The 14,255-nt window shown below is 40.9% G+C and overlaps 2 protein-coding genes across 7 annotated transcripts in view; one reads left to right on the top strand and one right to left on the bottom strand.

Annotated features, from left to right (window-relative positions):
- Nucleotides 1-10,147, top strand: part of SLC16A3 (solute carrier family 16 member 3) — a 38,511-nt gene extending 28,364 nt beyond the window's left edge. For all 5 annotated transcript variants that reach the window (XM_043528991.1, XM_037914576.2, XM_043528989.1 and 2 more), the window contains exons 4-5: nucleotides 286-1,053; nucleotides 4,846-10,147. In XM_043528991.1, coding sequence (XP_043384926.1) covers nucleotides 286-1,053; nucleotides 4,846-5,132 — 1,055 coding nt within the window. In that variant the 3' untranslated portion in view covers nucleotides 5,133-10,147. The remainder of the gene's footprint in view (nucleotides 1-285; nucleotides 1,054-4,845) is intronic.
- The window catches only part of CSNK1D (casein kinase 1 delta), an 87,975-nt gene continuing 75,322 nt past the window's right edge, over nucleotides 1,603-14,255 (bottom strand). The window contains exons 9-11 of one of the 2 annotated variants that reach the window (XR_005227709.2): nucleotides 13,131-13,350; nucleotides 4,826-5,085; nucleotides 1,603-3,762 (exon numbers count right to left, since the gene is read on the bottom strand). Coding sequence is in view for 1 of the 2 variants with exons in the window: in XM_043528995.1 (XP_043384930.1) it covers nucleotides 13,204-13,350 (147 nt within the window). In the remaining variant the exon portion in view is untranslated. Of the gene's footprint in view, nucleotides 3,763-4,825; nucleotides 5,086-13,130; nucleotides 13,351-14,255 lie in introns of those variants that run through there. The other variant, XM_043528995.1, reaches the window with a different exon arrangement.

The raw sequence follows: 14,255 nt of genomic DNA, 5'->3' as shown, positions 1-14,255 counted from the left end.
AAAATAGGCTTCTTTGAAAAACCTAATTCAACCTGGAAGGAACTAGTCAGATTAGTTCTAACAAATGTTAACCCTTCTGTTGTGTTAGCCATTGCGTGCAGGAATAATAATATGATGGAACATTTTTAATGGTTTTTGATTATTCTGGAATCGTTCTTCCAGTTGACTTAAGAAAAGCCTGACCTTTTTCTGTCTGTATTCGTGAATCAAAGAATGTTGTAACTGTAGAGATTTTTATATAGACACTGTAGCTGAGGCCTGACTTGTGTGTGCTCTCTGTTTCAGGTTTGGGTCTGGCACTCAACTTCCAGCCATCGCTCATCATGTTAAATCGCTACTTTGACAAACGACGCCCTTTAGCTAATGGGCTTGCTGCTGCTGGAAGTCCTGTGTTTCTTTGTACCCTCTCTCCTCTGGGGCAAATACTGCAACATGAGTATGGCTGGCGAGGGGGATTCCTTATACTGGGCGGAATGCTGCTCAACTGCTGTGTTTGTGGGGCATTAATGAGGCCTTTGGAGCCTCCTAAGAAATCTGAAGCTGCTAAAGAACTTACTGAGAAGAAAACAAAGAAAAAGCTTCTGGATTTCAGTGTTTTTAAAGATGGTGGTTTTTTAATCTACACTCTGGCTGCCTCCATCATGGTGCTGGGCCTCTTTGTGCCTCCAGTCTTTGTGGTGAGCTATGCCAAGGATTTGGGATATCCAGACACCAAATCAGCTTTTCTTCTGAGCATTCTTGGATTCGTTGATATCTTTGCCCGGCCTATTTGTGGAGTGGTAGCTGGTCTGAAATGGGTCAGGCCACGCTGTGTCTATCTCTTTAGTTTTGCTATGATTTTTAATGGTTTTACAGATCTCCTGGGTTCCATGTCTAACAATTATGGTGGCTTGGCAGTCTTCTGCATTTTCTTTGGCATTTCCTATGGAATGGTAGGCGCTCTTCAGTTTGAAGTTCTCATGGCTATTGTTGGTACTCAGAAGTTTTCCAGTGCCATTGGCTTGGTGCTTCTGGCTGAAGCTGTAGCTGTTCTAATTGGTCCACCATCAGCAGGTAAATATTCCATTCAATTGAGTTAACACCATTTGTGGTGGTCAACCAGTGGTGCCTACTTACATGTGTTGTGAGGCAAGAAATAGAAAGCCAAGTAACATCAGTCACCCAAGAAGTAAACACCATTGATTTAACGATGCATATAGTCACATGACTTATTGCTGTTAGAATCAGAGATGGGCCTAAGCCAGAAAGTTCACAACTTTTTGTAAAGTTCAGACCCGTTTGGTTTTGGGGGTTTGTTCAGGTCCATCTCTGAAATCTCTCTCCGTACTTAAAAACCTAATAGAACAGTTCTACCTCCCCATAGGGGATTTGAAGGAGGAGGAAAACTTCATGAGGTGAATAATTGGTGTCATGAAAAAAACTCTCATAAAGAGGGATGGAAAAAATTGGGATTGTTCCCTCAGAAAGGAGACAATAAGAGTTGATGTGGTAAAATTATATAAAATAATGAATTACATAGAGAAGGTAGATTGAGAGCTTCTGTTCTCCCTATCTCATCATACAAGAACAAAGAGAAATTAAAAGGAAGTGAGAAGTGGAAAATTCAAAACTGATCAAAGGAAATTTATTTTTTCACACAACACTTAATTAGACAGTGGAACTCAATGTCACAGAATGTTGTTGAGGCCAAAACTGAGTCAGATTCAAAGATTCTCCCCATGAAGGTGCTCTGTTTGGGGAAGGTACTCCAGCCCCAGGTTGCATTATCCTTTTATGTCTAATGTCCTCCATCCATCTTTTCTTCTCTCTTATCCCCTCCCCCCCCGACTCCTCTCTGCAAGCCTATGCAGAGTGCTCTGCACAGTCCTGCAAATTAAGTGACCGTGACACATTAATTTTTAAAAAAAAAATATGGTGGTGACTTCATGCAACATAACTTCACTCTACAATTATTTTATTTGTAAGGTGTTTGTTTTTGTTTTGGGGGAGTGGGGGAGAAAGAGTATCTATTCTTTAATTTAGTCTCTCGTAAAACCAGAAAACCTTTCCAAGCAGCTGAGGGCCCAGTCACCACTTCAATAATACTCCTACCCTGAGTCCACCTGAATTTAATTGAATTAAGAAGCTGAATTGTGAGACAGTTCTGTGCTCCAGATTCTGCTTACTAAGTGAAAGTGCAATCTAAATGCATATGAAATTCAGCACCTGGGTGGAAGGGAAAATGCTATCAGGAGTGAAAAGTCTTTATCTGCCCATGCAAATAGTTAGTTTATTTTGAAAGTTATCAGTAGCTACCTTGTGTCATGGTCAGCTCTATCCCAGCTTATTATGATTGTTGTTTTGTGTGTGTTGCTTTGCAAGTTTCAGGACATTTAAACAATTCAGTAGATTTTAAAGTTGACATAATGAGAGCATTCCTAAACCCTATTCTATAAGCTGAAAAAGTGTTAAAATACTTTCCCAATAAGTATATTTATGTTTGATGACAAGTTATTTCTGTTAAATGCCTTAAAAATGCATTTACTATAAAAACACAAGCATCTACAAATTTTTGAAGCATATTTTTAAAAGCCAGTGTTCTCCCTGTTTGTGCCTACATATTGGAGCCACATAATTGTAGGAACAGCTTCTGACACACGGATGTATAAGAACATGATTACTGAGACAAGTTAGATGTTTTCAAATCACCAGGACCTGATGAAATGCATCCTAGAATACTCAAGGAGCTAACTGAGGAGATATCTGAGCCATTAGCAATTATCTTTGAAAAGTCATGGAAGACAGGAGACATTCCAGAAGACTGGAAATATAGTGCCAATCTATAAAAAGGGAAATAAGGACAACCCGGAGAATTACAGACCAGTCAGCTTAACTTTGTACCCAGAAAGATAATAGAGTAAATAATTAAGCAATCAGTTTGCAAACACCTAGATAATAAGGTGATAAATAGCAGTCAGCACGGATTTGTCAAGAACAAATCATGTCAAACCAACCTGATAGCTTTCTTTGACAGGGTAACAAGCCTTGTGGATGGGGGTGGGGAAGTGGTAGACATGGTATAGCTTGACTTTAGTAAGGCTTTTGATACTGTCTCGCATGACCTTCTCATAAACAAACTAGGGAAATATAACCTAGATGTAGCTACTGTAAGGTGGGTGCATAACTGGTTGGAAAATCGTTCCCAGAGAGTAGTTATCAGTGGTTCACAGTCATGTTGGAAGGGCATAATGAGGGGGGTCCCGCAGGGATCAGTTCTGGGTCTGGTTCTGTTCAATATCTTCAGCAATGATTTAGACAATGGCATAGAGAGTACACTTAAAGTTTGCAGCCAGTATCAAGCTGGGAGGGGTTTCAAGTGCTTTGGACGATAGGTTTAAAATTCAAAATGATCTGGAGAAATGGTCTGACGTAAATAGGATGAAATTCAGTAGGAACAAATACAAAGTACTCCACTTAGGAAGGAACAATCAGTTGCACACATACAAAATGGGAAATGACTGCCTAGGAAGAGTACTGCAGAAAGGGATCTGGGGGTCATAGTGGATCTCAAACTAACGCTGTTGCAAAAAAAAAGTAAATGTCATCCTGGAGTGTAGTAAGCAAGACACGAGAAGTAATTCTTCTGCTCTACTCCGTGCTGATTAGGCCTCAACTGGAGTATTGTGTCCAGTTCTGGGTGCCACATTTCAGGAACGATGTGGACAAATTGGAAAAAGTCCAGAGAAGAGCAACAAAAACGATTAAAGGTCTAGAAAACATGACCTATGAGAGAAGATTGGGGAAAAAAAATTGGGTTTGTTTAGTCTGGAGAAGAGAAGGCTGAGAGGGGACATAACAGTTTTCAAGTACATAAAAGGTGGTTATAAGGAGGAGGAAGAAAAATTGTTCTTAACCTCTGAGGATAGGATAAGAAGCAATGGGCTTAAATTGCAGCAAGGGCGGTTTAGGTTGGATATTAGGAAAAGCTTCCTAACTGTGGTTAAGCACTGGAATAAATTGCTAAGGGAGGTTATGGAATCTCCGTCATTGGGAATTTTTAAGAGCAGGTTGGACAAACACCTGTCAGGGGTGGTCTAGAATACTTAGTCCTGCCTTGAGTGCAGGGGACAGGATTAGATGACCTCTGGAGGTCCCTTCCAGTTCTATGATTCACAAGTGCAATCAGGTACATAAATTTCTAAATGTAAACAATGGGCCTGGAAAATTTCGTATGCAAACAGAGAAGCATGGTGAAGGCAAGGATGCAAAATCAGATCCTTTTTAAGTCACTTAAACCACTTTTTTTTTTTGGTCTTTTGTTATAAACTGTTATGTAAGATTAATAGAATTGAAAGAAATTGGGTTGTTTTTTTTTCCAGTTTGCTTACCTTGTCCATTTGACAGCACATTGTATACAGTCAGTTTCACACACCCTCACCCCACCTCATGCCATAGTTAGCTTGGCAGTTATCCCCTTTTGTTAGTGTGGGTCTTTGACACAAAACCGGGGAGGGGAAGAAACATTTTAAAAAATAAGAAAGTGCAACTGTAAAATGACCGATATTAGCCAGTAACCCAAGGGCACATAATATATGTGACAATATTTTGACTCATTTTAAAAATTAACTGGACTTCAAGGGTAAATTTTTCATAAGCACCTAAGTGATTTGGGAACAGACTTTCAGTAGGGCCTATGTTCCCAAATTGTAGGCACTTTTGCAAATCTTACCTCAAAATGCCAGTATTCCTGTAAGATTTTTCACTTCAAGAATCCTTTGGAAATTTTTTTTTAAACAAAACTAATCTCATTAACTTCATTACAAGAGAAGCATTTTTTGTTAATTACCTGTGAATTTTGTCTTTCAGGCAAACTCTTGGATGCAACAGGCAGGTATATGTTTGTTTTTATTATTGCTGGAGTTGAAGTTGTTACTTCAGCCCTTGTGCTGGCTTTAGGAAACTTCTTCTGTGTTAAGAAAAAATCAGAAGAGCCACAAACAAAAGAGGAGGCAGCAGAAAGAGAAGAGTTAAACAAATCCGAAGACAAAACACCTGAAGATGCCAAGGTGGACTCTATTGAAGTAGAACAATTTCTGAAAGATGAACCTGAAAAAAATGGGGAAGTTGTAACTAACCCAGAAACGTGTGTGTGAGTGACACAGGATGAGTGGCAAAGCATTTAGGGAAGAGTGAAAGAATTTCAACACTATTTATTTTAGAAACTGAACTAGTTTAGGGCTGGGCCATCTGCTTGACCAACTGGGGGCCAATCAGCTAATCAAATAACTGTTTGGAAGCTTTGTTAGGAATTCTTTTCACCTAAAACTGGATTTATCAGTGAGATGTGGAGCTCTGCTTATATAACATTTTAAGTAAACTAAGCAGCCTTTGTAACCACATGTAGAAATCCTGCTATGCATCACCAGAAAAGTCTCACTTGGAAGGAAATATATTTGTATTAGAGAGGAATTATATGTACATTTTCATTCAGTGGGGTGAAATTAATTGTGTTTTTGTGGTGCAATTAAATGTAACTTCCCTTTCTGTGTTCTTTCTCAAGGAGAAAGAATGTGATATTGGGGGGGAAGGGAATTCGCAGGAACTTAGTGGTCTCCAGTAGGTTTTTGAAACATCTTACTTTTACTGTTTTTTAGATTTTTTTTTTTTTTTTTTTTTTCCTTTGGCTCAGCCCTAATCTAAGTTGGATAATAAGAATAATATCTATTACTTTGTTTTAAGTAAATGTATTTCTGAATTTTAGCTAAACTCAATTTTATTAATTGGGATTTTTATTATAAATATTGTACACTGAAAGGCACTCAGAGACCCTGTTCTTAACAAATCACATAACTGCTATTCCTAAATAGCACCTAAAGAAAATGAAACGAGCAGTATTAATCCTTACATAGGCTTACCTTGTTTTCTTTACAGCCTATGTGCACTGCACATACACGGACTCCTATTGGTAACTATTGTGCTGACACATGCAGGCATCTGCTTCTGAAATTGGTTGAAAAGTCTCACAACTTTAGCAGCTGTTACGTCCTATGCTATTAGATGTCAGCATGAGATTGACTCCTCACTTTTGTACAGCAATATGCTGACTTTACTAGTATTTAGGGTATGTGAAGAAGCAGAGCACTAAAAATAATTAAAAGTAACTCCCTGAGTTACTCTTTTCATTCTGTAATGCTATTAGGGGAAAAATCTATCTGATATCATCCCTGTATATAGTCTCACTGACTTTAATAGAACTAATTGGATAAGTAAGGTGAGCAGGATTTGGCCCTATGCCTGAATTACACCCCTTTTTTGACCTGATTGGTTTGATTAAAAATTTGGAGTCTGGCAGGTTATTTCAATTCAGAGGCAAAATTGGTGATGGAGTCAGGTGGTTCACTTGATGCAATCTTTTATTTACAAAGAATGTACAAAGTCCTGTTTCCTTAAATGAAGCAGGACTCAAACAATAAGAGACAATGTCCCTGCTTACAAGTCTAAGCCACATTTCCAATCACTTAGCCCAAAAGCTCTCTCTCTCTCAGGCCTGGTCTACTCTTAAAATTTAGGTCGACATGGCTATGTCACTTTGGGAGGTGGGGAAATATCCACTTCCCTGAGCAACATAGTTATGCCAGCCTAACCTCCTACTATAGAAGCATCTAGGTTGACAAAACAGTTCTTCTGTCAGTCTAGCTATGGTTGCTCAGGGAGGTGGTGCTCCTACAGTGGAGAGAGGGGGACTTTTTGTCACTGTAGCTATGCTATAGGGTTATGCCAGCATGGCTAGCGCACCATAGCTAGCTATGTTGATATAGTTACTATAGTGTAAACTTGGCCTTAGCTTTTCTGAATACCACACTCCCAGAGCTTGTTCTGTCTGTGTCCTTGGCTTTTTTGCCCTGGGACCTGCTGTTTGGTGTGTGCTCCTCTTGCGCTAAAAACACCCCAAATAGACACACACACACACACAGCTCCACCAATCAATGCCCTAGCCCCTGCATTTGCTATATGAGTCCCAGGCAACCCCTCAGACCACATGGCATAGCTTCCTCTTAGCTATCCTTACCATACAGGTCAGTGTTTTGGACAGTGGCCTCTAGTGTTTCAGCTATTATTAAACAAAGAAGCATTTAACTGCTCCCTCATGTAGCCTGAAAGGAAAGGCAGCTGTTTTGCCCACCAATTTCAATGGTATTTAACCCAACGCATAACTAGCGTTCTGTGTTGGTCATAGAAGTAATGGAATCTGTGATTTTTTCCATGACCCCTGCGACTTCTGCAGTGGCCAGTGTGGCTGAACCCAGGGCTGCTCAAGCAGTTAGCTCCAGGGTCTGCTGCTCAGGTAGCCCTGGGGACAGCCACACCAGCCACTGCTGAAACAGCTCCACAACCAGGCACTCAGGTGGCCCTAGGGCCAGCCACTGCTTGGACGGCCCCGGGCAGCTGGCCCTGGGGACCACCTGAGCAGCAGCCAGTGCAGTTGGCCCTGGGGACCACGTGAGCAGTTTAAGCAGCCACTGTCAGCCACTGAGCAACAGCCCCCTGAGACACCTCCCCACAGCGGGCCCTCCCCCTGGGTCCCCGTCTCCCCCCCGAGCTCTCCTTCTAGCAGTGCCTGCTCCCCAAGATTTAGTCATGTGTATAAGTCATGGACAGGTCACAGGCTGTAAATTTTTCTTTATTGCCTGTGAACTGTCCATGATTTGTACTAAAAATACCCATGACTAAATCATAGCCTTATGCAGAACACTTTTTTTTTAATATGAATAAAAAGAATCCTTCAAATATATTATGAAAATAGTGTTGGGGAAAAGAGAAGCTGCAGAGTATGTGCCCATATGCACACAAGTCTAGTCTCTTGTGGGTTGTAACACTTTTCTGTCTCATTTCAGCTGCGTTTAGTGGGCAGTTGCTGGGTGGTGGTGGCGGCCTTTGCTATCATAGAATATCAGAGTTGGAAGGGACCTCAGGAGGTCATCCAGTCCAACCCCCTGCTCAAAGCAGGACCAATCCCCAACTAAATCATCCCAGCCAGGGCTTTGTCAAGCTATACAGGAGGACAACCTAGATCAGTGGCTCTCAACCTTTCCAGACTATTGTACCCCTTTCACGCATCTGATTTGTCTTGCATACCCCCAAGTTACCCTTCACTTAAAAACTACTTGCTTACAAAATCAGACATAAAAATACAAAACTCTCACAGCACACTATTACTGAAAAACTGGTTACTGTCTCATTTTTAGCATATAATTATAAAATAAAGCAATTGGAATATAAATATTTTACTTACATTTTGGTGTATAGTATATTGCCCAGTATAAACATGTCATTGTCTGTATGAAATTTTAGTTTGTTCTGACTTCGCTAGTGCTTTTTATGTAGTCTGTTGTAAAACTAGGCAAATATCTAGACCTCTGTGGACGCTCAGGGGCACATGTATCCCTGGTTGAGAATCACAGAATATTAGGGTTGGAAAAGACCTTAGGAGGTCTAGTCCAATCCCCTGCTCAAAGCAGGACCAACACCCACTAAATCAACCCAGCCAGGGCTTTGTCAAGACATGGGAAAGGGGAAAATGTTCCCTTAGAGCCATTACATCTTGAAAAACTAACCCAGTATTATATTTACTATAAATTGACAATAAATCTCTTTATAAAAACACTTACTCTGAAATGCTACTTCTGTTTTAACTTCCACATGCTATAGGTCCAACTTTTTAAAGTTGGAACATGAGGTGTAGCCCTTAACTACTTCACTGGGGGGGGCACAGTGCCTCAATAGTAGCACAAGACCTCAATGTGGTCAACTTATGTCACCTTTATGTGATTGAATTCAGTAGCACACCATATATTCACAATGTATTTTTATAACATTCCATGATTAGCAAATCTTAAGGGCATAGGAGACAAGGTCTTGCAGACTAGCACATCTTACACTTTGAAAAATAATATATTTTTTTAATTCACGAATTTCAGAGAAACCAATACTTCTCCTTTGCGTCCCAAAATATTTGAACAATTATAATTTCTCTGGCCCTATGGTTTGGGAACATATTTAACTGGTTTATGGGGGAAAACCATCTGAATATACAGATGCAAAATCTAAGTGCAATATTGTAGAAGTAAAGGAGTTTACATTGCTTTCTTTGAAAATAATGAGGAATAGAAAAAAACTCGCTCTTTTGGTGTACAATATACAGTACATTATAATTTAAGGTTTTTTCCATCTTTGTACCTTCTGTATATTGTTTACAATAGAGATTATGGTTAAATATTTTAGATTGGATTTTGTCTTGATCTTGGGCCCTTAAATTATTTCCTTATGCAAGAAATATAGTGTATCTACATAGGTTTGTGTGTGTGCATGTGCGCACAAACCTAACCTATGCAAACCCAAAGTAAAGTGGAGGAGCAGCGGCCAGTTACGTTCTATATTTTTCAAAGTGAAGTGAGGAGTTACCAAGGCTGCATTGCCACCTCCTACGCAACAGCAAGTATTAATTACTTTTAATTCTAGTTCTAAATAAAAACATAACATAATGTATCCACTTGGAGGCAATACAAGAAAACCAATTGAACCAAACATCTTGAAATAATGCAACAGTCCTTTAAAATAATGAGCAGGAGCCTTGTTTTTCCTTATAAATACTGTAGCAAAAGAATCAATATTAGCTGCTAGTAAATTAGCCAGCTCTCCTAGAGCTGAGAATGAGGGATGTCTAGCATCTAGGACTGGAAAATCCTAGCTGTCAGTAATGTTAATATATATTAAACCCTATTGAAGCAACAAACAAAACCACTCCACTCTTGTAGAGTGTATTAGAATTCTTTCTAAAAGAAACAAACCTCCATCGCACTCAAGCATATGCCTTTTTATTTCCCAAAAAGCAGCTTTAGTTTAAGGCCATGCTGTGGTGATGGAGGGTTTCCAGAAGAACAAAGCTCTTGTATGCTACAAAAATTGTAAGTGCAGAATTTTTGTCTGTTTTATTTGTGTTGGGAGGGGAGTATGCATGTCAGTTTCACGCAAGTAAGATCACTTTTTGTCCCTGCTTTTTAGTAAATGCACTTTAATGTAAGATGTGTGGATTTATATTTATATTTGTTTTATGCTTTTATAGTCAACTGTTGCAAATGTAGTGAATAAATATTTATCCTGGTGTCAATGTTATGGTGTCGGAAAACTAGCTACCTTGAGTGAGGAATTTTTGATACTCAGGTTTACAACTTGTGGGGCCTGCTGGCTGTTCATTTGCTGCTGGATACTGCCTATAGCATCATAGGAATAGAATGCTTGTCTTCATCTGCACTTAACCACTAGGTAACAACGTTTTATTTTGGAAATGGGGACCTCAGCACAGTGGTCCAGATCTTTGTCACCTTCCAATTTAATGACAGAATGCATGTTAGATGGGACTACACCTTAAGACCATTTGGAACCTGGAGCTAGTATAGAATATGGCAATTCTTTCAGAGTAGCTGGTCCCTTAAAGGAAACTGGACTCGGTTCTCCTGTTCCACTCTAGGTACTCCATATCTGGGCCAATTAAAAGAGCAGGACAGCAGCTGGAAGCTGTAAGAGGCCTGGAGAGTCAGTCAGGAGACCACAAACTGACTCAGAGGAGAAAGAACAGGAGATCAGAGTGATCACAGAGAGAAGATGGTTCCTGGGAAAGGGCAGCAAAGCAAGAGAGCCACGGTGGGAGGACTAAAGACAGGTGGAGCCGCAGGAGATGCCTGCAGGCTCCAGGCTGGAGACCTGGAGCCAAGGGTGGGAGAAGGTTGAAGGCAGGGGGAGCAGCATGGGCCTTACTTGCTGGCATGTCCTTGGTGGTGAGCTGTGCCCGAGAGGAATAATAAGAGGTGCCTAGCAGATAAGCTGCATGAGTTCCTGTTGGGAAGAGCAGCATTGTATTCCAGAAGGAAGGGCTAAGGGCAGCAGTCTTGGCAGAGGGATAGAGGCGGACTGAGTAAGAGCCCAGGCATGGTGGAAGACACTGGCATTTGGTACGTTCTCTGTTGATGGACTAGAAAAGACTACATGCACTGGGAGGAGATTTGATTGTGTTGTGGAACTTTTGGTTATGGACTCTTGCAATCTTTCATTATGTTGATAAACTTGAGGACATGCTGGCATAGAGACCTTTAGATTATCCAAAAGGGAAACTGAGGTAAGGGGCCATTTGCAGGACTGTCCTGAAGCTACATGGGAGCACCCAGGAGGAGGCCACACTTTTTCACAGTGCTTTCTGTAGAGAGCATGTTACGCTTGTAAGCTGTAGTCCGCATTGGCTTCCAGTTCGTTTCCAGGTGATGTTTTAAGGAACTGCCTTTGACCTATGAGGCCCAAAGTGTTTTGACTGTTTGGCTGCCATAGGGACCTGTTGCTATCCTCATATGATACTCTGATTGCAATCAGATGGATTGATCAAACAAACATCCTCTAGATTTAAATGGGAGGGGATAGTACTGGAGATTCCCAGTTGAGGAAGCCTCAGTTCTGAAAACTACTTATCCCTCCTGCTCCAAAGGAGTCCAGATTCACTGGGCTTCAGGGCATGTTCCAAAGCCTATCTGTTCTCACAAGCTTTTCCTGTGAGGAAATTGGGATAGCAGGAGAGGGAAAGTGTTTTATTTTTGGTAGATTGAGGCATTGTGTCTTTGGCTGAGGTTCTGTGCTGTGTCTCAAAGGGGGGTAGCTCAAGGAGAGGAGGGCAAAGGGGTTTTAAAGCTACTTTTGTGCCTTCCTAATCATGGGTTCTGCAAGGGCCACATCATCTTCTGGTGTAACTTAAGCCACTGTGAGGACAGGCTGCTTTAAGTTACAGTACCCTCCCCAAGGCTGCCTAGAGCTTGCAGTGCAAGAAAGAATGACTGCAATGGTGTGAGTTACAGCCCAACAACATCCCCACCACCCCATCCTCTGCCCTCAGGTCCACTCTAGCATGCATCCTATGCCCAGGGTCATCAGGAAGCAGCAAAAAAAAAATGGTACACAGAGGCCAGAGTGAGCAGGGGTGTGGTGGGGGTGTTAGAAGCAAATTCTCTATGTGGATATGGCCTATAATTAAGTTTGTATATATTTTTAAGTGAACGTGTACTTCTGTATAGATAGCGACTGACTAGTTTTTCCAGACCGCATCATTAGGTGGCTGCTGAAACACATTAAAATGTGTTCACCAAGAGATTATAATAATACAGTCTGGACCAAGATTTTATATCCTGATTTGCTGCAACTCTGAATAAGTTTCCCAAACCTGAAGAAGAGTTCTGTGTAGTGTGAAAGCTTGTGTGTCTCCAACAGAAGTTGGTCCAGTAGAAGATATTACCTCACCCACCTTATCTCAGGTCACAAAACGTAATTATAAATGGGGAATCATCATCATCAAGCCTGTGTGTTTCTAGTGGGCTTCCACAGAGATCCATTCTCGGCCTTATGCTATTTCATATTTTTATCAGTGACTTGGATGAAAACTTTGATAACATTTGAAGATAACACAAAAATGGGAGAGTGTTAACTAATGAGGAGGACATATCACTGATGCAGTGAGCTGGATCACTTGGTAAGCTGGGCGTAGGTAGACACTGTGTTTTTCATACAGCCAAATGTATACATATAAAAGCAAAGAATGTAGGCCATGCTTATAGGAAAGGGGATCTCTGTCCTGGGAAGGAGACACACTGAAAAAGATTGGAAAATTTTGATGGATAAGCAGCTGAACAGGAGCACCTAGTGTGACACAGGCTAATGCAATCTTTAGATGTATAAATGGGGAATCTCAAGTAGGAATAGGGAGGTTATATTACCTCTGTATTTGGCATTGGAATGTTGATAAATTGGAGCTGGTTCAGAGAGAAGCCACAAGATTGACTAAAAGATTGGAAAACATGCCTTATGAAAGGCTCATGCTCAAAGAGATCACTCAATTTAGCTTTTTAAAGCAAAGGTTTAAGTGTGATTTGATCCCGATTTATATGTGCCTATATGGGGAACAAAATTTTAATCTTGGGCTTTCAATCTAACAGAGAAAAGATATAAGAAGATCCAACAAGGCATAAGTTGAAGCTAGACAAATTCTGACTAGAAATAAAGTGCAATATTTTAACAGTGAGGGTAATGAGAAAAATTTAGGGAAAAAACCAACTTACCCATAGTCACATACTCTTGGCTCCTGGTCTTGTTGCCCTGCTGCCTACTGCATCATCTTTCCTTACCAACATGTCAGTTGGATACCTCACCTTTACCCCCAGAGCCCTGCCAGGGGTGGTGGTGGGGTAAGAATTGGGTATATTTGTTGCTGTTCTGCTTCCCCTCTTCTCTGTTTGCAATCTCTGAGTTGGATGGGAAGCTGCTGCCCTTGAAACGCTCCTCAGAAAGCCAAAAGAAAACGTTGGGTTTAGTGGTTTTGAGAAAACCTTGAAGCCAACAAACAAGTTTACTTTACAAAAGATTTTTAAATCATATGGAAAACTCCTCTGCAAAGGGAGCCCTGGACTCTGCCATCAGCACAGTTTTGGAGGCAGAGAATTCTGGAAGGTTTTTTCCCTGAAGGGTGTCCTAAGCCTAGGCTCAGAGAACAGGCCTGGACAGTATGGAACACCTACTTATGGACAGTAGGAACACCTCATTGTGAAGCCTAACAGCTGGGCACAGAGAAGTAAAGTACATGGATGGAGATATTACAGCTGTAAAGTCTATACTGGAGATTATAGGTAGAAGGTTCTCCTTGTACAGTGTGAGCACAGAAATTACCATATGAGTTCAGACCATCTGTCTAGTTCAGCTTGTCTAAAAGTGACCAGTGCTAACATTCTTCAGAGGATGGTATAGGTCCATGGGGAATTTCTTCCTAACCCTGACAGTTAGTTGTTAACGTATGTCACACAGCAGGATGACAAAATTAGTCTAAGGATACAGTTACATTAGAGAGTTTACAGGGGCACTCCTGCACTGATGCAGCTATGTAAGCTCTCTAATGTAGCTGCTCTATGCCAATGGGAGAGAGCTCTCCTGTTGATATAGTGCTGTCCACACCAATACTTATGTTGTTGTAAATTATGTTGCTCAGAGGAGTGATTTATTTACCCCACTTCTACCCCCAAGCAACATAAGTTATGCCAACATAGCCTAAGTGTATGTCCACACTATAGCTTATCTAAGGTATCTGAAAGCACATGTAACATTTAAAGTCTTTCATAAAGCTGCATGCATAGAAGGGGCAATGAAAAGTGTGCATGCAACTTAACACTAACAGGGCCTAACTTGAGTACTTA

Source organism: Chelonia mydas, chromosome 14, assembly GCF_015237465.2.
Source record: "Chelonia mydas isolate rCheMyd1 chromosome 14, rCheMyd1.pri.v2, whole genome shotgun sequence".
Classification (NCBI taxonomy): Eukaryota; Metazoa; Chordata; order Testudines; family Cheloniidae; genus Chelonia; species Chelonia mydas.
This window is presented reverse-complemented; position numbering and strand designations above follow the sequence as displayed.